The sequence below is a fragment of the Mytilus trossulus genome, chromosome 1, assembly GCF_036588685.1.
Source record: "Mytilus trossulus isolate FHL-02 chromosome 1, PNRI_Mtr1.1.1.hap1, whole genome shotgun sequence".
NCBI lineage: Eukaryota > Metazoa > Mollusca > Bivalvia > Mytilida > Mytilidae > Mytilus > Mytilus trossulus.
In genome coordinates, this window is record NC_086373.1 from 112,689,235 (window position 1) to 112,714,956 (window position 25,722).

A 25,722-nucleotide genomic window follows, 5' to 3' on the forward strand; every position below is an offset into this window, starting at 1 on the left:
TTCGTCCCGCTTCAGGTTAAAGTTTTGGTCGAGGTAGTTTTTAATAGAAGTTGAAGTCCAATCAAATTGAAACTTCGTACTACATGTTTCCTGTGATATCATCGTTCTAATTTTAATGCCGAATTATAGATTTTCCATCATTTTAACTTTCCAATGAACATAGAAAATGATAGTGCGGATGGGGCATCCGTGTACTGGGGACACATTCTTGTTTGTACATAATTTAGGCCGTCAGTTTTCTCGTTTGACTTGTTTTACATTTGTCCTTTCCGGCCTGGCCTTTTAAGCCGACTAGGCGGTATGGGTTTTGCTCATTGTTGAAGGCCGTACGGTGACCTATTGTTGTTAATTGCTGTGCTATTTTGGTCTCTTGTTGAGAGTTGTCTCATTTACAATCATACCACATCTTCTTTTTATATAACTTAAAACTAATTATTATAAATAATTATTATTTTTCGATACATAGGCACATATTAGGCTATAGAATCTGTCAATACCTGTATTTCGGAATTGCACAATATCATGATTTTCTCTGACTGGTAATGTCGTCTTTAACTAAATCCATTGGATGTTGGATGTGTACTGATAATATTGGTTGATTGTTTGATTGGTGTTTTAACGCCACTGTTGGCACTATTGCGCCTATTAAGTGGCGGTTAGTTTTTATTGATGAAACTGGATGTCAGTTTCGAATTACAACTCGAAATATGTATTATTAACAGATTGAGTACAAAGAATGAAATACTCTTGTGAATTTAACATTAAATTTAACATCTTCTAAATGATTTGTAACTCTTCTGTGCCTTTAAATGACCAAGCATGATCATATCAATATTACTTATAACTCAATCCTAGTCTGTTATATATCCTCAGATATCACAGTTAATTTCCTGGAATGTTCATTTATCAAACTAACTATTTCACTGTGACCTTTTTCAGAAGCAATCTTTTCAGGTGACCAGCCATCATTGTCACATTTATTATAATCTGCCCCTATGTCTAACAACATCCTTACTATTTCTGTATGTCCTTCACTACAAGCAATCTTTATAGGCGACCAACCATCATTGTCACATTTATTATAATCAGCTCCTATGTCTAACAACATCCTTACTATTTCTGTATGTCCCTCACAACAAGCAATCTTTACAGGTGACCAACCATCATTGTCACATTTATTATAATCTGCTCCTATATCTAACAACATCCTTACTATTTCTGTATGTCCCCCACTACAAGCACTCTTTATAAGCGACCAACCATCATTGTCACATTTATTATAATCTACTCCTATGTCTAACAACATCCTTACTATTTCTGTATGTCCCTCACAACAAGCACTCTTTAAAAGCGACCAACCGTCATTGTCACATTTATTATAATCTGCTCCTATATCTAACAACATCCTTACTATTTCTGTATGTCCCTCACTACAAGCACTCGTTACAGGTGACCAACCATCATTGTCACATTTATTATAATCAGCTCCTATGTCTAACAACATCCTTACTATTTCTGTATGTCCCTTACTACCAGCATGCATGACAGGCGACCAACCATCATTGTCACATTTATTATAATCTGCTCCTATATCTAACAACATCCTTACTATTTCTGTATGTCCCCGACTACAAGCACTCCTTATAAGCGACCAACCATCATTGTCACATTTATTATAATCTGCTCCTATGTCCAACAACATCCTTACGATTTCTGTATGTCCCTCACTACAAGCACTCGTTACAGGTGACCAACCATCATTGTCACATTTATTATAATCTGCCCCTATGTCTAACAACATCCTTACTATTTCTGTATGCCCCTCCCTACAAGCACTCTTTATAAGCGACCAACCATCATTGTCAAATTTATTATAATCTGCTCCTATGTCTAACAACATCCTTACTATTTCTGTATGCCCCTTACTACAAGCACTCTTTACAGGTGACCAACCATCATTGTCACATTTATTATAATCTGCTCCTATGTCTAACAACATCCTTACTATTTCTGTATGTCCCCCACTACAAGCACTCTTTATAAGCGACCAACCATCATTGTCACATTTATTATAATCTGCTCCTATGTCTAACAACATCCTTACTATTTCTGTATGTCCCCCACTACAAGCACTCTTTATAAGCGACCAACCATCATTGTCACATTTATTATAATCTGCTCCTATATCTAACAACATCCTTACTATTTCTGTATGTCCCCCACTACAAGCACTCTTTATAAGCGACCAACCATCATTGTCACATTTATTATAATCTGCTCCTATATCTAACAACATCCTTACTATTTCTGTATGTCCCTCACTACAAGCACTCGTTACAGGTGACCAACCATTATTGTCACATTTATTATAATCTGCTCCTATGTCTAACAACATCCTTACTATTTCTGTATGTCCCCCACTACAAGCACTCTTTATAAGCGACCAACCATCATTGTCACATTTATTATAATCTGCTCCTATATCTAACAACATCCTTACTATTTCTGTATGTCCCCCACTACAAGCACTCTTTATAAGCGACCAACCATCATTGTCACATTTATTATAATCTGCTCCTATATCTAACAACATCCTTACTATTTCTGTATGTCCCCCACTACAAGCACTCTTTATAAGCGACCAACCATCATTGTCACATTTATTATAATCTGCTCCTATATCTAACAACATCCTTACTATTTCTGTATGTCCCTCACTACAAGCACTCGTTACAGGTGACCAACCATCATTGTCACATTTATTATAATCTGCTCCTATGTCTAACAACATCCTTACTATTTCTGTATGTCCCCCACTACAAGCACTCTTTATAAGCGACCAACCATCATTGTCACATTTATTATAATCTGCTCCTATATCTAACAACATCCTTACTATTTCTGTATGTCCCTCACTACAAGCACTCGTTACAGGTGACCAACCATCATTGTCACATTTATTATAATCTGCTCCTATGTCTAACAACATCCTTACTATTTCTGTATGTCCCCCACTACAAGCACTCTTTATAAGCGACAAACCATTATTGGCACATTTATTATAATCCGCTCCTATATCTAACAACATCCTTACTATTTCTGTATGCCCCTTACTACAAGCACTCTTTACAGGCGACCAACCATCATTGTCACATTTATTATAATCTGCTCCTATATCTAACAACATCCTTACTATTTCTGTATGTCCCTCACTACAAGCACTCGTTACAGGTGACCAACCATTATTGTCACATTTATTATAATCTGCTCCTATGTCTAACAACATCCTTACTATTTCTGTATGTCCCCCACTACAAGCACTCTTTATAAGCGACCAACCATCATTGTCACATTTATTATAATCTGCTCCTATGTCTAACAACATCCTTACTATTTCTGTATGTCCCTCACAACAAGCACTCTTTATAAGCGACCAACCATCATTGTCACATTTATTATAATCTGCTCCTATATCTAACAACATCCTTACTATTTCTGTATGTCCCTCACTACAAGCACTCGTTACAGGTGACCAACCATCATTGTCACATTTATTATAATCCGCCCCTATGTCTAACAACATCCTTACTATTTCTGTATGTCCCTCACAACAAGCACTCTTTACAGGCGACCAACCATTATTGTCACATTTATTATAATCCGCTCCTATATCTAACAACATCCTTACTATTTCTGTATGTCCCTCACTACAAGCACTCTTTACAGGCGACCAACCATCATTGTCACATTTATTATAATCCGCCCCTATGTCTAACAACATCCTTACTATTTCTGTATGTCCCTCACAACAAGCACTCTTTACAGGCGACCAACCATTATTGTCACATTTATTATAATCCGCTCCTATATCTAACAACATCCTTACTATTTCTGTATGTCCCTCACTACAAGCACTCTTTATAAGCGACCAACCATCATTGTCACATTTATTATAATCCGCCCCTATGTCTAACAACATCCTTACTATTTCTGTATGTCCCCCACTACAAGCACTCTTTATAAGCGACCAACCATCATTGTCACATTTATTATAATCTGCTCCTATGTCTAACAACATCCTTACTATTTCTGTATGTCCCCGACTACAAGCACTCTTTACAGGCGACCAACCATCATTGTCACATTTATTATAATCCGCCCCTATGTCTAACAACATCCGTACTATTTCTGTCCAACCTTTATGGACAGCTATATGCAATGGTGTTATTTCCCTATTCCCACACTGATTAACATCAACACCATGATTAACACACCAATGAATCATAGGAATGTCACCTATAAAACAAAACCATGACAGAACAGTATTGTTGTTATGTACATCACAGGTGTGTGCTAGTTGTTTCTGGTAAGATACATCCAGTTCATTCAGTACACATAGAAATCTCTGTCTGAATTGTGGTATCTTCATATTGATGTTACTATGTACAACACCGACTTCACCTTTTGACCAGTCATTAATCATTCTTTGTATGTATATTTCATGATACTTAGGCGGCACAATTGTCATGAACTGATCCATATTGTCTTGTTTTTCTAGTAAAAATCTTTCCTTGATTAAACTACTATGTGCATTCTTTATCAAGCAGTGGATTATATTCTGTCCATAGTAGTACACTAAAAAGTCAAATATTTTATCATGAATAGTTTTGTATATGTTTTGTTCCTTTTTCAGGAATGTATGTATAAGTGAGTTCAGTTCATCCTGTAAAGTTAACCTTGATGTCCCTCTATCCAGTCTACATGACTCACATGTGTTCTCAATAATAGTTCTCGTTTCTTCATTTACCTTCTCTGTTAATATCTCTTCTTTTAAATTGTTGTTAAATATGACACACAAAGCCAAAGCACAATATTTACTAGAAAATCCTTTTTTCTGTAGTTTGTCAATCTCTGCTTCATAAACTGTAAATGGATTCTGGAAAAAATCTATGATATTAAGTGCATGATTTTCCTTGTATAATTTACATAAAAGTGGGAAACAATCATATAAATCATAATAATCTATAATCTCAGGAGCTTTAGTTTTCAGATATAACTCAGCTATCGACGACATTTCAGCTTTTGTCAAGCACATGCTTTCTGATAGTAGGTTACATACACATGATTTGAATAATGATAAACATTCAAATTTTTCATCCTGATACACTTGTAATCGACATGCTACTATTATCTTTGCAAGTTTATTTGACAGGATCTTTTTAATTCTCTCTATGACAGGTTCCCAAACTTTTATGTCAGTCTGGTTTAAAGAATAGTTTCCACATAAATCATCGATAACAAACAATGTCTTCTGTTTTGGGTTATAAAACCTGACAATGTCACCTGGATCTGTCACTAAAAGTACATCGTACCCTTCATCTGACATCTGTAAAGCTACATTACGGAGTGTGGCTGTCTTTCCAACACCAGAACTAGCAGCGATTGTTACACAACTATTCTCTTTTATACATTTTAATACGTGTTTGGTAGCTTCTGTTGTTATAAACATCTCATCATTGTCCTTCCATTCCACAAGGATCTCATTAATTTGAACTGAAAAATGAATAATAAAATATTACTGTCTTTATTGAGATGCAGTTCAAAGCCTTCAAATATTTGGTTGTGTCTGAATTACGATTTTCATAACAAACAAGAGGTTGCTAGTTTCGAATAATTCAACTAAAAAGATAAGTTTAACACACAATATATTGATATACTTGTTTATATCAATTTTGAGCATTTTATTGAAGTAAAGAGACAGAGTCATAATACTTTTACTTCTACTATATAATGACCGCCTTCACAACGTTGAAGTTTACGTCTCTAATTATAAAGACAATGACCTCAGTCTATAGCTGTTGATTTTTGGTGTTGTTGGGTTGTTGTCAGTGTAAATAATCACAATGGTTTTTTTCTCTCACAGATTCAAAATATCAGTTATATCAGTGCAAATACGTTAACTGTTTTGCTGAAAACTATAGCTAGTTTAAGTAACATATTCGTTTGACTAAAATAGTTTTATGATGTTGATATGAAATATTCAGTTTCCCATAATAAATGTCACCTTGATATATTTTACCTCTCTTATTCCAAACATGACTTATTACAAAGACAATAGTGCCACACTGAAATGTCACACCTGCTTTACAAAAAAGTAAAGTAACAGAAATACTGACCTCCTAATGAAAATTTCATTATATTGACAACATTTGCGAACAAAACAAACAGACCTAATAAGTAAAATGAACAAAACCTGCATTCTGAGAGTATTGCATGGCAATATATATAGTCCCCTACGTGGTAAAAAATAATTATACTGGAACAAAATGCTAACTTTTCTATAACTTGTTCTGGTGTAAACAAACAGAAAATATCAAGTCAATATATTCAAGGATGACTATAAAACCAGTGTGGAAAACTGATTATATGAGTGAATTTTTAAAGTCCAAGGATCATAACTCTGCACAAAATTATCAGACCGAAACAAAAACTTGAACTTGATCTGTAACTTGTCATGATAAAACTATATACCAACTAGTATCTCAATTGTTTGTAAAACAATTGAAAGGTCTTTCCTGTAAAAGTGATGTTTTCGTAATGTTCTTTGTACGACCTTTCGTTCGATATACGACAAGCATACCTTCTGTAACTTTTCGCTTTTTACACTTAATGACCTCATCCGCCTACATTTTTTAGATCGGAAGTATGATATATGTAACACAGGGTAGATGAGCTTTCATTTGATATGCGACAACGCCATGTTTTAAAAAGTTTGATTGTTGCACTTAATAACCTCATCCAACCAATTTTTGGAGGTTGGGAATTTGATATTTCAAATGTATACATCATGACCTTTCATTTGATATACAACAACCCTATCGTAAAAGAAAATTTATTTTTTGCACTCAATGACCCCATCCAACCAATTTTTGGGGGACGTCAATTTGAAATTTGAAATGTACGCTTTATGTTCTTTCATTTGATATGCGACAACCTTACCATTTGAGAAATTTGAATGTTTGCACTAAATGACCCCACCCTTCCCCCTGGGATGAAAAGGGGGGTTAAAATTTTCATTTTTTAAGTAGAGTTTATTAAGACCTTCAATTTGATATATCAGATGACCCCATTTGACAAAGTGCAAATAATGATGCAATATCAACTATATAAATAGAAGTTATGAAACTTACAAAGTCAATGCAAAACATGAAAATTTCAAATTGATTTTTTGGTGTTTTTTTCCATGGAATGTTTTTGGTATTTGGTCAAACACATAACTATGTCCACCTCTTCAATTTCTAAAACATTTTTCGTGGTAAGCTCTTGATGATTCAGAAATACATGCCTCCGCTCGCAAAACTTCAAACTGCATTATCTCTAAAACGACAATAGATATCTCAAATCTGTTAAATGATAAATGATCTACAGTTGAAGGACAACATTATAGAAAAAGAATGTGGACAATTTCAAAGTTCACCAAGGTCCCAATTAATCATCAAATATATGATGCAATACAAAACTTGAGAACCGGAAGTCGTAGAGACATGGGACTATCACCATTCAACTCAAGACCACTTGACCTTTCAAATGTCACAAGGTCAAGGTCATAGTATAATGTGAAGGTCAAGGTGAAATTTCATCATGACCTGACATTGACCTCAAATTGAAGGTCTTGAACTACTGATCATCTTTGCTGTTTATAGTAGGTTGATATCTGTTACCTTTAAAAAGATATACACACAATACTATACTTTTAAGAATCATCCCGTCGTAACTTTTGAACAGACAGTCGGAATCTTTTGAGCTCAGTGTATAAAATGTAGAGCTCGTCGAGAGGAACATTTTATACACTGTAAGTATGCAGCAAACTCTTATCGTTTTCTTAATATGCAAGCTTGAAATTGCAGCGTAATTTTTTTTTGCACTTGGTGACCTTTGACCTTGGGTGCAAATTAAAGGTCACATGAACTTAAGATTATTGGTGTAGGTCCCAAGTCTTTACGACTTCCGGTTCTCGAGATACAATTTTTAAAAAATTGTGTATATTTTTTCAAGGGAAATATCTCCTTATAAGGGTTAACAACTAAATGATTGTATATGTTTATTATCATTGCCATTTGGTCTTGTACATGTTGCCGTTTTCAAATCGAATCTATCTTGAATACTTTTTGATAAAAATGTAAAAGAAAGAAATTGCTTCAAGGGGACGTAACTCTCATAGGGAATGATGAAATCCTTAGCAGCCTCATATGGTAACACATCATGATGAGATCTAACTTTTGTCCAAATAAGGTCATGATATCTTTTAAAACATTTAAGGGGGGCCATGTTGAAAAAAATCAATAAAAGGGAGATAACTTCTAAAGGGGATGATGAAATCCTACAAAAGTTCATCTGGTAAAAGTTCATGATGAGGTCTATCAATGATCCATATTTGGTATTGATAACTTCAACAGAAAGGGGATGAGGCCTTGTCAAACAAATGTTGGAAGAAAAAAAAGAAAAACTAGTATCTCAATTGTTTGTAAAACAATTGAAAGGTCTTTCCTGTAAAAATGATGTTTTCGTTATGTACTTTGTACGACCTTTCGTTTGATATACGACAAGCATACCTTTTCAAACTTTTCGCTTTTAACACTTAATGACCTCATCCGCCTACAGTTTTGAGATCGGAAGTATGATATATGTAATACAGAGTAGATGAGCTTTCATTTGATATGCGACAACGCCATTTTCTAGAAAGTTTGAGTTTTGCACTTAATAACCCTATCCAACTAATTTTTTGAGGTCGGGAATTTGATATTTTTTTAATGTACACATCATGACCTTTCATTTGATATACAACAACCCTATCTTTAAAGAAAAATTTATTTTTTGCACTCAATGACCCCATCAAACCAATTTTTGGGAGACGTCAATTTGAAATTTGAAATGTACGCTTTATGTTCTTTCATTTGATATGCGACAACCTTACCATCTGAGAAATTTGAATGTTTGCACTAAATGAACCCACCCTGCCCACTGGGATGAAAAGGGGGTTTAACATTTTCATTTTTAGGTAGAGTTTATTTAGACCTTCAATTTGATATATCAGATGACCCCATTTGACAAAGTGCAAATAATGATGCAATATCAACTATATAAATAGAAGTTATGAAACTAACAAAGTCAATGCAAAACTTGAAAATTTCAAAATGATTTTTTGGTGTATTTTTCCATGGAATGTTTTTGGTATTTGGTCAAACATATAACTATGTCAACCTCTTCAATTTCTTAAACATTTTAAGTGGTAAGCTCTTGTTGATTCAGAAATACATGCCTCCGCTCGCAAAACTTTAAACTGCAGTATCTCTATAACGACAATAGATATCTCAAATCTGTTAAATGATAAATGATCTACAGTTGAAGGACAACATTATAGAAAAAGAATTGGGACAATTTCAAAGTTCACCAAGGTCACAATTAATCATCAAATATATGATGCAATACCAAACTTGAGAACCGGAAGTCATAGAGACATTGGACTATCACCATTCAACTCAGGACCACTTGACCTTTCAGAGATCACAATGTCAAGGTCATAGTATAATGTGAAGGTCAAGGTGAAATTGCATCATGACGTAACATTGACCTCAAATTGAAGGTCTTGAATTACTGATCATCTTTGCAGTATATAGTAGGTTGATATCTGTTACCTTAAAAAAGATATACACAAAATACTAGATTTTTAAGAATCATCCCGTTGTAACTTTTGAACAGACAGTCGGACATTTTTCGGTTTATAATATAAAATGTAGAGCTTGTCGAGAGGAACATTTTATACGCTGTATGTATGCAGCAAAGTCTTATCGTTTTCCTAATATGTAAGCTTGAAATTGCAGCGTAATTTTTTTTTGCACTCAGTGACCTTTGACCTTGGGTGCATATTCAAGGTCACATGAATTACAGATTATTGGTGAAGGTCCCAAGTCTCTACGACTTCCGGTTCTGAAAATAAAAAAATTCTAAAATTGTTCACAATTTTTCAAGGGGAATAACTCCTTATAAGGGTTAATAACAAAATGATTGTATATGTTCAATAACATTGCCATCTGTTCTTGTACATGTTACCGTTTTCAAATCGATTCTGTCTTGAATACTTTTTGAGAAAAATGTAAAAGAAAGAAATTGCTTCAAGGGGACATAACTCTCATAAGGGATGATGAAATCCTTAGCAGCCTCATATGGTAACACATCATGATAAGATCTAGCTATTTTCCAAATAAGGTCATGATATCTTTTAAAATATTTAAGGGGGGCCATGTTGAAAAAAATCAATAAAAGGGAGATAACTTCTAAAGGGGATGATGAAATCCTACAAAAGTTCATCTTGTAAAAGTTCATGATGAGGTCTATCGATGGTCCATATTTGGTCTTGATAACTTCAACAGAAAGGGGAGGAGGCCTTGTCAAACAAATGTTGGAAGAAAAAAAAGAAAAAGAAAAAAAAACATTAGAAAAACAATAAGGTCTTTCCTCACGTAGGGGAAAGACCTTAAAAAGAAAAAACTAGTATCTCAATTGTTTGTAAAACAATTGAAAGGTCTTTCCTGTAAAAGTGATGTTTTCGTAATGTACTTTGTACGACCTTTCGTTTGATATACGACAAGCATACCTTCTCAAACTTTTCGCTTTTAACTTTAATGACCTCATCCGCCTATATTTTTGAGATTGGAAGTATAATATATGTAACATAGAGTAGATGAGCTTTCATTTGATATGCGACAACGCCATGTTCTAGAAACTTTGATTTTTGCACTTAATAACCCTATTCAACTTATTTTTGGGGGTCGGAAATTTGATATTTCAAATGTACACATCATGACCTTTCATTTGATATACAACAACCCTACATTAAAAGAAAATTAATTTTTGCACTCAATAACCCCATCCAACCCATTTTTGGGAAACGTCAATTTGAAATTTGAAATGTACGCTTTATGTTCTTTCATTTGATATGCGACAACCTTACCATCTGAGAAATTTGAATTTTTGCACTAAATGACCCCACCCTTCCACCTGGGATGAAAAAGAGGTTTAAAATTTTCATTTTCAAGTAGAGTTTATTGAGACCTTCAATTTGATATATAAGTTGACCCCATTTGACAAAGTGCAAAAAATGATGCAAAATAGAAGTTATGAAACTTACAAAGTCAATGCAAAACATGAAAATTTCAAATGATTTTTTTGGTGTTTTTTTCAATGGAATGTTTTTGGTATTTGGTTAAGCATATAATTAGGTTAACCTCTTAAATTTCGTAAACATTTTAAGTGTTAAACTGTTGTTGATTCAGAAATATATGCCACTGCACGTAAAATTTCGATCTGCATTATTTCTAAAGCGACAATAGATATCTCCAATCTGTTAAAAGGTAAATGATCTACAGTTAAAGGACACCATTATAGAAAAAGAATTGGGATGATTTCAAAGTTCACCAGGGTCAAAATTAATCATCAAAAATATGATGCAATACCAAACTTGAGAACCGGAAGTCGTGGAGACATGGGACTACCACCATTCAACTCAGCACCACTTGACCTTTCAAATATCACAAGGTCAAGGTCATAGTATACTGTGAAGGTCAGGGTAAAATTTCATTATGACCTGACATTGACCTCAAATTGAAGGTCTTGAATTACTGATCATTTTTGCAGTTTATAGTAGGTTGATATCTGTTACCTTCAAAAAGATATACACAAAATACTTTATTTTTAAGAATCATCCCGTTGTAACTTTTGAACAGACAGTCAGACATTTTTGGACTGATCATATAAAATGTAGAGCTTGTCGAGAGGAACAATTTATACGCTGTATGTATGCAGCAAAGTCTTATCGTTTTCCTAATATGTAAGCTTGAAATTGCAGCGTAATTTTTTTTTGCACTCGGTGACCTTTGACCTTGGGTGCATAGTAAAGGTCACATGAATTACAGATTAATGGTGAAAGTCCCAAGTCTCTACGACTTCTGGTTCTCGAAATACAATTTTTCTAAAATTATGTACAATTTTTCAAGGGGAATAACTCCTTATAAGGATTAATAACAAAATGATTGTACATGTTCATTAACATTGCCATCTGTTCTTGTACATGTTGCTGTTTTCAAATCGATTCTAGCTTGAATACTTTTTGAGAAAAATGTAAAAGAAAGAAATTGATTCAAGGGGACATAACTCTCATAAGGGATGATGAAATCCTTAGCAGCCTCATATGGTAACACATCATGATAAGATCTAGCTGTTGTCCAAATAAGGTCATGATATCTTTTAAAACATTTAAGGGGGGCCATGTTGTAAAAAATCAATAAAAGGGAGATAACTTCTAAAGGGGATGATGAAATCCTACAAAAGTTCATCTTGTAAAAGTTCATGATGAGGTCTATCGATGGTCCATATTTGGTCTTGATAACTTCAACAGAAAGGGGAGGAGGCCTTGTCAAACAAATGTTGGAAGAAAAAAAAGAAAAAGAAAAAAAAACACTAGTATCTCAATTGTTTGTAAAACAATTGAAAGGTCTTTCCTGTAAAAGTGATGTTTTCGTTATGTACTTTGTACGACCTTTCGTTTGATATACGACAAGCATACCTTTTCAAACTTTTCGCTTTTAACACTTAATGACCTCATCCGCCTACAGTTTTGAGATCGGAAGTATGATATATGTAATACAGAGTAGATGAGCTTTCATTTGATATGCGACAACGCCATTTTCTAGAAAGTTTGATTTTTGCACTTAATAACCCTTTCCAACTAATTTTTTGAGGTCGGGAATTTGATATTTTAAATGTACACATCATGACCTTTCATTTGATATACAACAACCCTATCTTTAAAGAAAATTTATATTTTGCACTCAATGACCCCATCCAACCCATTTTTGGGAGACGTCAATTTGAAATTTGAAATGTACGCTTTATGTTCTTTCATTTGATATGCGACAACCTTACCATCTGAGAAATTTGAATGTTTGCACTAAATGAACCCACCCTGCCCACTGGGATGAAAAGGGGGTTCAAAATTTTCATTTTTAGGTAGAGTTTATTTAGACCTTCAATTTGATATATCAGATGACCCCATTTGACAAAGTACAAATAATGATGCAATATCAACTATATAAATAGAAGTTATGAAACTTACAAAGTCAATGCAAAACTTGAAAATTTCAAAATGATTTTTTGGTGTATTTTTCCATGGAATGTTTTTGGTATTTGGTCAAACATATAACTATGTCAACCTCTTCAATTTCTTAAACATTTTAAGTGGTAAGCTCTTGTTGATTCAGAAATACATGCCTCCGCTCGCAAAACTTTAAACTGCAGTATCTCTATAACGACAATAGATATCTCAAATCTGTTAAATGATAAATGATCTACAGTTGAAGGACAACATTATAGAAAAAGAATTGGGACAATTTCAAAGTTCACCAAGGTCACAATTAATCATCAAATATATGATGCAATACCAAACTTGAGAACCGGAAGTCATAGAGACATGGGACTATCACCATTCAACTCAGGACCACTTGACCTTTCAGAGATCACAATGTCAAGGTCATAGTATAATGTGAAGGTCAAGGTGAAATTGCATCATGACGTAACATTGACCTCAAATTGAAGGTCTTGAATTACTGATCATCTTTGCAGTATATAGTAGGTTGATATCTGTTACCTTAAAAAAGATATACACAAAATACTAGATTTTTAAGAATCATCCCGTTGTAACTTTTGAACAGACGGTCGGACATTTTTCGGTTAATAATATAAAATGTAGAGCTCGTCGAGAGGAACATTTTATACGCTGTATGTATGCAGCAAAGTCTTATCGTTTTCCTAATATGTAAGCTTGAAATTGCAGCGTAATTTTTTTTTGCACTCAGTGACCTTTGACCTTGGGTGCATATTCAAGGTCACATGAATTACAGATTATTGGTGCAGGTCCCAAGTCTCTACGACTTCCGGTTCTGAAAATAAAAAAATTCTAAAACTGTTCACAATTGTTCAAGGGGAATAACTCCTTATAAGGGTTAATAACAAAATGATTGTATATGTTCAATAACATTGCCATCTGTTCTTGTACATGTTACCGTTTTCAAATCGATTCTGTCTTGAATACTTTTTGCTAAAAATGTAAAAGAAAGAAATTGCTTCAAGGGGACATAACTCTCATAAGGGATGATGAAATCCTTAGCAGCCTCATATGGTAACATATCATGATAAGATCTAGCTATTGTCCAAATAAGGTCATGATATCTTTTAAAACATTTAAGGGGGGCCATGTTGAAAAAAATCAATAAAAGGGAGATAACTTCTAAAGGGGATGATGAAATCCTACAAAAGTTCATCTTGTAAAAGTTCATGATGAGGTCTATCGATGGTCCATATTTGGTCTTGATAACTTCAACAGAAAGGGGAGGAGGCCTTGTCAAACAAATGTTGGAAGAAAAAAAAGAAAAAGAACTAGTATCTCAATTGTTTGTAAAACAATTGAAAGGTCTTTCCTGTAAAAGTGATGTTTTCGTCATGTTCTTTGTACGACCTTACGTTTGATATACGACAAGCATACCTTCTGAAATTTTTCGCTTTTTAAACTTAATGACCTCATCCGCCTACATTTTTTAGATCGGAAGTATGATATATGTAACATAGAGTAGATGAGCTTTCATTTGATGTGCGACAACGCCATGTTCTAGAAATTTAGATTTTTGCACTTAATAACCCTATCCAACTAATTTTTGGAGGTCGGAAATTTGATATTTCAAATGTACACATCATGACCTTTTATTTGATATACAACAACTCTATCTTAAAAGTAAATTTATTTTTTGCACTCAATAACCCCATCCAACCAATTTTTGGGGGACGCCAATTTGAAATTTGAAATGTACGCTTTATGTCCTTTCATTTGATATGCGACAACCTTACCATCTGAGAAATTTGAATGTTTGCACTAAATGACCCCACCCGTGTCCCTGGGATGAAACGGGGGTTTAAAATTTTCATCTTGAAGTAGAGTTTATTAAGACCTTCAATTTGATATATCTGATGACCCCTTTTGACAAAGTGCAAATAATGATGCAATATCAACTATATAAATAGAAGTTATGAAACTTACAAAGTCAATGCAAAACATGAAAATTTCAAAATGATTTTTTTGTGTTTTTTTTCCATGGAATGTTTTCGGTATTTGGTCAAACATATAGCTATGTTAACTTCTTCAATTTCGAAAACATTTTAAGCGGTAAGCTCTTGTTGATTCAGAAATACATGCCGCCGCTCGCAAAACTTCAAACTGCATTATCTCTACAACGACAATAGATATCTCAAATCTGTTAAATGATAAATGATCTACAGTTAAAGGACAACATCATAGAAAAAGAATTGGGACAATTTCAATGTTCACCAAGGTCACAATTAATCATCAAATATATGATGCAATACCAAACTTGAGAACCGGAAGTCGTAGAGACATCGGATTATCACCATTCAACTCAAGACCACTTGACCTTTCAAATATCACAAGGTCAAGGTCATAGTATAATGTGAAGGTCAAGGTGAAATTTCATCATGACCTGACATTGACCTCAAATTGAAGGTCTTGAATTACTGATCATCTTTTCAGTTTATAGTAGGTTGATATCTGTTACCTTTAAAAAGATATACACAAAATACTATACTTTTTTATAATCATCCCGTTGTAACTTTTGAACAGACGGTCGGACATTTTTGGGCTTATTATATAAAATGTAGAGTTCGTCGAGAGGAACATTTTATACGCTGTATGTAGGCAGCAAAGTCTTATCGTTTTCCTAATATGTAAGCTTGAAATTGCAGCGTAATTTTTTTTTGCACTCTGTGACCTTTGACCTTGGGTGCATTTTGAAGGTCACATGAATTAAAGATTATTGGTGAAGGTCCCAAGTCTCTACGTCTTCCAGTTCTTGAAATAGATTTTTTCTAAAATTGTATACAATTTTTCCTTGGGAAATAACTCCTTATAAGGGTTAATAACAAAATGATTGTATATGTTCATTAACATTGCCATCTGTTCCTGTACATGTTGCCGTTTTCAAATCGATTCTATCTCTAACATTTTTTGAGAAATGAGCAAAGGAAAGAAATTGTTTCAAGGGGAAATAACTCTCAAAGGAGATGATGAAATTCTATGCAGCCTCATATGGTAATACATCATGATGAGATGTACCTATTGTCCAAATAAGATCATGATATCTTTAAAAACAACGAGGGGGGGCCATGTTGAAAAAAATCAATAAAAGGGAGATAACTTCTAAAGGGGATGATGAAATCCTACACAGCCTCATCTGGTAATACTTCATAATGAGGTCTACCGATGGTCCATATTTGGTTTTGATAACTCCAATAGAAACGAGGGGAGGCCATGTCAAACAAATGCTGGATGAAAAAAAAAAAAAAAAAAAAAAAAAAAAAAAAACATGCGAAAAACAATAAGGTCTTTCCTCACGGAGAGGAAAGACCTTAAAAACAATAAGGTCTTTCCTCACGTAGGGGAAAGACCTTAAAAAACACTAGTATCTCAATTGTTTGTAAAACAATTGAAAGGTCTTTCCTGTAAAAGTGATGCTTTCATAATGTACTTTGTACGACCTTTCGTTTGATATACGACAAGCATACCTTCTGAAACTTTTTACTTTTATCACTTAATGACCTCATCCGCCTACATTTTTGAGATCGGAATTATTATATATGTAACATAGAGTAGATGAGCTTTCATTTGATATGCGACAACGCCATATTCTAGAAAGTTTGATTTTTGCACTCAATAACCCTATCTTACTAATTTTTGAAGGTCAGGAATTTGCTATTTGAAATGTACACATCATGACCTTTCATTTGATATACAACAACCCTACCTTAAAAGAACATTTATTTTTTGCACTCAATGACCCCATCCAACTCATTTTTGGGAGACGTCAATTTGAAATTTGAAATGTTCGCTTTATGTTCTTTCATTTGATATGCGACAACCTTACCATCTGAGAAATTTGAATGTTTGCACTAAATGACCCCACCCGTCTCCCATGGATGAAAAGGGGGTTTCAAATTTTCATTTTTAAGTAGAGTTTATTAAGACCTTCAATTTGATATATCAGATGACCCCATTTGACAAAGTGCAAATAATGATGCAATATCAACTTTATAAATAGAAATTATGAAACTTACAAAGTCAATGCAAAACATGAAAATTTCAAATTGAATTTTTTAGTGTTTTTTTAAATGGAATGTTTTTGGTATTTTGTCAAACATATAACTATGTCAACCTCTTCAATTTCTTAAACATTTTAAGTGGTAAGCTCTTGATGATTCAGAAATACATGCCTCCGCTCGCAAAACTTAAAACTGCATTATCTCTAAAACGACAATAGATATCTCAAATCTGTTAAATGATAAATGATCTACAGTTAAAGGACAACATTATAGAAAAAGAATTAAGACAATTATAAAGTTCACTAAGGTCACAATTAATCATCAAATATATGATGCAATACAAAACTTGAGAACCGGAAGTCGTAAAGACATGGGACTATCACCATTCAACTCAAGACCACTTGACCTTTCAAATATCACAAGGTCAAGGTCATAGTATAATGTGAAGGTCAAGGTGAAATTTCATCATGACCTGACATTGACCTCAAATTGAAGGTCTTGAATTACTGCTCATCTTTTCAGATTATAGTAGGTTGATATCTGTTACCTTTAAAAAGATATACACAAAATACTATACTTTTAAGAATCATCCCGTTGTAACTTTTGAACAGACGGTCGGACATTTTTGGGCTTATTATATAAAATGTAGAGTTCGTCGAGAGGAACATTTTATACGCTATATGTAGGCAGCAAAGTCTTATCGTTTTCCTAATATGTAAGCTTGAAATTGCAGCGTAATTTTTTTTTGCACTCTGTGACCTTTGACCTTGGGTGCATATTGAAGGTCACATGAATTAAAGATTATTGGTGAAGGTCCCAAGTCTCTACGACTTCCAGTTCTCGAAATAGATTTTTTCTAAAATTGTATACAATTTTTCAAGGGTAATAACTCCTTATAAGGGTTAATAACAAAATGATTGTATATGTTCATTAACATTGCCATCTGTTCCTGTACATGTTGCCGTTTTCAAATCGATTCTATCTCTAACATTTTTTGAGAAATGAGCAAAGGAAAGAAATTGTTTCAAGGGGAAATAACTCTCAAAGGGGATGATGAAATTCTATGCAGCCTCATATGGTAATACATCATGATGAGATGTACCTATTGTCCAAATAAGATCATGATATCTTCAAAAACAACGAGGGGGGGCCATGTTGAAAAAAATCAATAAAAGGGAGATAACTTCTAAAGGGGATGATGAAATCCTACACAGCCTCATCTGGTAATACTTCATAATGAGGTCTACCGATGGTCCATATTTGGTTTTGATAACTCAAATAGAAACGAGGGGAGGCCATGTCAAACAAATGCTGGATGAAAAAAAAAAAAAAAAAACATGCGAAAAACAATAAGGTCTTTCCTCACGGAGAGGAAAGACCTTAATTAGAAAAACAATAAGGTCTTTCCTCACGTAGGGGAAAGACCTTAAAAACTAGTATCTCAATTGTTTGTAAAACAATTGAAAGGTCTTTCCTGTAAAAGTGATGTTTTCGTAATGTTCTTTGTACGACCTTTCGTTCGATATACGACAAGCATACCTTCTGTAACTTTTCGCTTTTTACACTTAATGACCTCATCCGCCTACATTTTTTAGATCGGAAGTATGATATATGTAACACAGGGTAGATGAGCTTTCATTTGATATGCGACAACGCCATGTTTTAAAAGGTTTGATTTTTGCACTTAATAACCTCATCCAACCAATTTTTGGAGGTTGGGAATTTGATATTTCAAATGTACACATCATGACCTTTCATTTGATATAAAACAACCCTACCTTAAAAGAACATTTATTTTTTGCACTCAATGACCCCATCCAACTCATTTTTGGGAGACGTCAATTTGAAATTTGAAATGTACGCTTTATGTTCTTTCATTTGATATGCGACAACCTTACCATCTGAGAAATTTGAATGTTTGCACTAAATGACCCCACCCGTCTCCCTTGGATGAAAAGGGGGTTTCAAATTTTAATTTTTAAGTAGAGTTTATTAAGACCTTCAATTTTATATATCAGATGACCCCATTTGACAAAGTGCAAAAAATGATGCAATATCAACTATATAAATAGAAGTTATGAAACTCACAAAGTCAATGCAAAACATGAAAATTTCAAATTTATTTTTGGGTGTTTTTTTTCCATGGAATGTTTTTGGTATTTGGTTAAACATATAACTATGTCAATCTCTTCAATTTCTTAAACATTTTAAGTGGTTAGCTGTTGTTGTTTCAGAAATACTTGCCGCCGCTCGAAAAATTTCAAACTGCATTATCTCTAAAACGACAATAGATATCTCAAATCTGTTAAATGGTAAATGATCTGCAGTTAAAGGACAACACTATAGAAAAAGAAATGGGACAATTTCAAAGTTCACCAAGGTCACAATTAATCATCAAATATATGATGCAATACCAAACTTAAGAACCGGAAGCCGTGGAGACATGGGACTACCACCATTCAACTCAGGACCACTTGACCTTTCAAATATCACAAGGTCAAGGTCATAGTATACTGTGAAGGTCAAGGTGAAATTTCATCATGACCTGACATTGACCTCAAATTGAAGGTCTTGAAATACTGATCATCTTTGCAGTTGATAGTAGGTTGATATATGTTACCTTTTAAAAGATATACACAAAATACTATACTTTTAAGAATCATCCCGTTGTAACTTTTGAACAGACGGTCGGACATTATTGGGCTTATTGTATAAAATGTAGAGCTCGTCGAGAGGAACAATTTACATGCTATATGTATGCAGCAAAGTCTTATCGTTTTACTAATACGTAAGCTTGAAATTGCAGCGTAATTTTTTTTTGCACTCAGTGACCTTTGACCTTGATTGTATATTAAAGGTCACATGAATTAAAGATTATTGGTGAAGGTCCCCAGTCTCTACGACTTCTGGTTCTCGAAATACAGTTTTTCTAAAATTATGTACATTTTTTCAAGTGGAATAACTCCTTATAAGGGTTAATAACAAAACGAGTGTACATGTTTATTAGCATTGCCATCTGTTCATGTACATGTTGCCGTTTTCAAATCGATTCTATCTCTTATACTTTATGTGAAAAATGCAAAAGAAAGAAATTGTTTCAAGGGGATATAACTCTCATAGGGGACGCTGAAATCTTAATCAGCCTCACATGGTAATACATCATTATGAGATCTACATTATGTCCAATTAAGGTCATGATATCTTTAAAATCAACGAGGGGGGGTCATGTTGAAAAAAATCAATAAAAGGAAGATAACTCCTAAAGGGGATGATGAAATCCTTAACAGGGTCATTTGGTAATACATCTTGGTGAGGTCTAGCTATGGTCCATATTTGGTCCTAATAACTTCAACAGAAACAAGTAGCGGGCATGTCAAAAAAATGTTGGAAGAAAAAAAGGAAAAACTAGTATCTCAATTGTTTGTAAAACAATTGAAAGGTCTTTCCTGTAAAAGTGATGTTTTCGTTATGTACTTTGTACGACCTTTCGTTTGATATACGACAAGCATACCTTTTCAAACTTTTCGCTTTTAACACTTAATGACCTCATCCGCCTACAGTTTTGAGATCGGAAGTATGATATATGTAATACAGAGTAGATGAGCTTTCATTTGATATGCGACAACGCCATTTTCTAGAAAGTTTGATTTTTGCACTTAATAACCCTATCCAACTAATTTTTTGAGGTCGGGAATTTGATATTTTAAATGTACACATCATGACCTTTCATTTGATATACAACAACCCTATCTTTAAAGAAAATTTATATTTTGCACTCAATGACCCCATCCAACCCATTTTTGGGAGACGTCAATTTGAAATTTGAAATGTTCGCTTTATGTTCTTTCATTTGATATGCGACAACCTTACCATCTGAGAAATTTGAATGTTTGCACTAAATGAACCCACCCTGCCCACTGGGATGAAAAGGGGGTTCAAAATTTTCATTTTTAGGTAGAGTTTATTTAGACCTTCAATTTGATATATCAGATGACCCCATTTGACAAAGTACAAATAATGATGCAATATCAACTATATAAATAGAAGTTATGAAACTTACAAAGTCAATGCAAAACTTGAAAATTTCAAAATGATTTTTTGGTGTATTTTTCCATGGAATGTTTTTGGTATTTGGTCAAACATATAACTATGTCAACCTCTTCAATTTCTTAAACATTTTAAGTGGTAAGCTCTTGTTGATTCAGAAATACATGCCTCCGCTCGCAAAACTTTAAACTGCAGTATCTCTATAACGACAATAGATATCTCAAATCTGTTAAATGATAAATGATCTACAGTTGAAGGACAACATTATAGAAAAAGAATTGGGACAATTTCAAAGTTCACCAAGGTCACAATTAATCATCAAATATATGATGCAATACCAAACTTGAGAACCGGAAGTCATAGAGACATGGGACTATCACCATTCAACTCAGGACCACTTGACCTTTCAGAGATCACAATGTCAAGGTCATAGTATAATGTGAAGGTCAAGGTGAAATTGCATCATGACGTAACATTGACCTCAAATTGAAGGTCTTGAATTACTGATCATCTTTGCAGTATATAGTAGGTTGATATCTGTTACCTTAAAAAAGATATACACAAAATACTAGATTTTTAAGAATCATCCCGTCGTAACTTTTGAACAGACGGTCGGACATTTTTCGGTTAATAATATAAAATGTAGAGCTCGTCGAGAGGAACATTTTATACGCTGTATGTATGCAGCAAAGTCTTATCGTTTTCCTAATATGTAAGCTTGAAATTGCAGCGTAATTTTTTTTTGCACTCAGTGACCTTTGACCTTGGGTGCATATTCAAGGTCACATGAATTACAGATTATTGGTGCAGGTCCTAAGTCTCTACGACTTCCGGTTCTGAAAAAAAAAAAATTCTAAAACTGTTCACAATTTTTCAAGGGGAATAACTCCTTATAAGGGTTAATAACAAAATGATTGTATATGTTCAATAACATTGCCATCTGTTCTTGTACATGTTACCGTTTTCAAATCGATTCTGTCTTGAATACTTTTTGCTAAAAATGTAAAAGAAAGAAATTGCTTCAAGGGGACATAACTCTCATAAGGGATGATGAAATCCTTAGCAGCCTCATATGGTAACATATCATGATAAGATCTAGCTATTGTCCAAATAAGGTCATGATATCTTTTAAAACATTTAAGAGGGGCCATGTTGAAAAAAATCAATAAAAGGGAGATAACTTCTAAAGGGGATGATGAAATCCTACAAAAGTTCATCTTGTAAAAGTTCATGATGAGGTCTATCTGGTCTTGATAACTTCAACAGAAAGGGGAGGAGGCCTTGTCAAACAAATGTTGGAAGAAAAAAAAGAAAAAGAAAAAACATTAGAAAAACTAGTATCTCAATTGTTTGTAAAACAATTGAAAGGTCTTTCCTGTAAAAGTGATGCTTTCATAATGTACTTTGTACGACCTTTCGTTTGATATACGACAAGCATACCTTCTGAAACTTTTTACTTTTATCACTTAATGACCTCATCCGCCTACATTTTTGAGATCGGAATTATTATATATGTAACATAGAGTAGATGAGCTTTCATTTGATATGCGACAACGCCATATTCTAGAAAGTTTGATTTTTGCACTCAATAACCCTATCTTACTAATTTTTGAAGGTCAGGAATTTGCTATTTGAAATGTACACATCATGACCTTTCATTTGATATACAACAACCCTACCTTAAAAGAACATTTAGTTTTTGCACTCAATGACCCCATCCAACTCATTTTTGGCAGACGTCATTTTGAAATTTGAAATGTTCGCTTTATGTTCTTTCATTTGATATGCGACAACCTTACCATCTGAGAAATTTGAATGTTTGCACTAAATGACCCCACCCGTCTCCCTTGGATGAAAAGGGGGTTTCAAATTTTCATTTTTAAGTAGAGTTTATTAAGACCTTCAATTTGATATATCAGATGACCCCATTTGACAAAGTGCAAATAATGATGCAATATCAACTATATAAATAGAAATTATGAAACTTACAAAGTCAATGCAAAACATGAAAATTTCAAATTGAATTTTTTAGTGTTTTTTTAAATGGAATGTTTTTGATATTTTGTCAAACATATAACTATGTCAACCTCTTCAATTTCTTAAACATTTTAAGTGGTAAGCTCTTGATGATTCAGAAATACATGCCTCCGCTCGCAAAACTTAAAACTGCATTATCTCTAAAACGACAATAGATATCTCAAATCTGTTAAATGATAAATGATCTACAGTTAAAGGACAACATTATAGAAAAAGAATTAAGACAATTTTAAAGTTCACTAAGGTCACAATTAATCATCAAATATATGATGCAATACAAAACTTGAGAACCGGAAGTCGTAAAGACATGGGACTATCACCATTCAACTCAGGACCACTTGAACTTTTAAATATCACAAGGTCAAGGTCATAGTATAATGTGAAGGTCAAGGTGAAATTTCATCATGACCTGACATTGACCTCAAATTGAAGGTCTTGAACTACTGATCATCTTTTAAGTTTATAGTAGGTTGATATCTGTTACCTTTAAAAAGATATACACAAAATACTATACTTTTAATAATCATCCCGTTGTAACTTTTGAACAGACGGTCGGACATTTTTGGGCTTATTATATAAATTGTAGAGTTCGTCGAGAGGAACATTTTATACGCTGTATGTAGGCAGCAAAGTCTTATCGTTTTCCTAATATGTAAGCTTGAAATTACAGCGTAATTTTTTTTTGCACTCTGTGACCTTTGACCTTGGGTGCATATTGAAGGTCACATGAATTAAAGATTATTGGTGAAGGTCCCAAGTCTCTACGACTTCAGGTTCTTGCAATAGATTTTTTCTAAAATTGTATACAATTTTTCAAGGGGAATAACTCCTTATAAGGGTTAATAACAAAATGATTGTATATGTTCATTAACATTGCCATCTGTTCCTGTACATGTTGCCGTTTTCAAATCGATTCTATCTCTAACATTTTTTGAGAAATGAGCAAAGGAAAGAAATTGTTTCAAGGGGAAATAACTCTCAAAGGGGATGATGAAATTCTATGCAGCCTCATATGGTAATACATCATGATGAGATGTACCTATTGTCCAAATAAGATCATGATATCTTTAAAAACAACGAGGGGGGGTCATGTTGAAAAAAATCAATAAAAGGGAGATAACTTCTAAAGGGGATGATGAAATCCTACACAGCCTCATCTGGTAATACTTCATAATGAGGTCTACCGATGGTCCATATTTGGTTTTGATAACTTCAATAGAAACGAGGGGAGGCCATGTCAAACAAATGCTGGATGAAAAAAAAAAAAAAAAAAAAAAAAAAAAAAAAACATGCGAAAAACAATAAGGTCTTTCCTCACGGAGAGGAAAGACCTTAAAAAGAAAAAGAAAAAAAAACATTAGAAAAACAATAAGGTCTTTCCTCACGTAGGGGAAAGACCTTAACTAGTATCTCAATTGTTTGTAAAACAATTGAAAGGTCTTTCCTGTAAAAGTGATGTTTTCGTAATGTTCTTTGTACGACCTTTCGTTCGATATACGACAAGCATACCTTCTGTAACTTTTCGCTTTTTACACTTAATGACCTCATCCGCCTACATTTTTTAGATCGGAAGTATGATATATGTAACACAGGGTAGATGAGCTTTCATTTGATATGCGACAACGCCATGTTTTAAAAAGTTTGATTGTTGCACTTAATAACCTTATCCAACCAATTTTTGGAGGTTGGGAATTTGATATTTCAAATGTATACATCATGACCTTTCATTTGATATACAACAACCCTATCGTAAAAGAAAATTTATTTTTTGCACTCAATGACCCCATCCAACCAATTTTTGGGGGACGTCAATTTGAAATTTGAAATGTACGCTTTATGTTCTTTCATTTGATATGCGACAACCTTACCATTTGAGAAATTTGAATGTTTGCACTAAATGACCCCACCCTTCCCCCTGGGATGAAAAGGGGGGTTAAAATTTTCATTTTTTAAGTAGAGTTTATTAAGACCTTCAATTTGATATATCAGATGACCCCATTTGACAAAGTGCAAATAATGATGCAATATCAACTATATAAATAGAAGTTATGAAACTTACAAAGTCAATGCAAAACATGAAAATTTCAAATTGATTTTTTGGTGTTTTTTTCCATGGAATGTTTTTGGTATTTGGTCAAACACATAACTATGTCCACCTCTTCAATTTCTAAAACATTTTTCGTGGTAAGCTCTTGATGATTCAGAAATACATGCCTCCGCTCGCAAAACTTCAAACTGCATTATCTCTAAAACGACAATAGATATCTCAAATCTGTTAAATGATAAATGATCTACAGTTGAAGGACAACATTATAGAAAAAGAATGTGGACAATTTCAAAGTTCACCAAGGTCACAATTAATCATCAAATATATGATGCAATACAAAACTTGAGAACCGGAAGTCGTAGAGACATGGGACT

General features: G+C 33.7%; 1 protein-coding gene across 1 annotated transcript in view; it reads right to left on the bottom strand.

Annotated features, from left to right (window-relative positions):
• Nucleotides 1-472: 472 nt before the first annotated feature.
• Nucleotides 473-25,722, bottom strand: part of LOC134698340 (serine/threonine-protein phosphatase 6 regulatory ankyrin repeat subunit B-like) — a 62,781-nt gene continuing 37,531 nt past the window's right edge. The window contains exon 2 of the mRNA XM_063560485.1: nt 473-5,553. Within this exon, the coding sequence (XP_063416555.1) occupies nt 860-5,553 (4,694 nt within the window). The 3' untranslated portion in view covers nt 473-859. The remainder of the gene's footprint in view (nt 5,554-25,722) is intronic.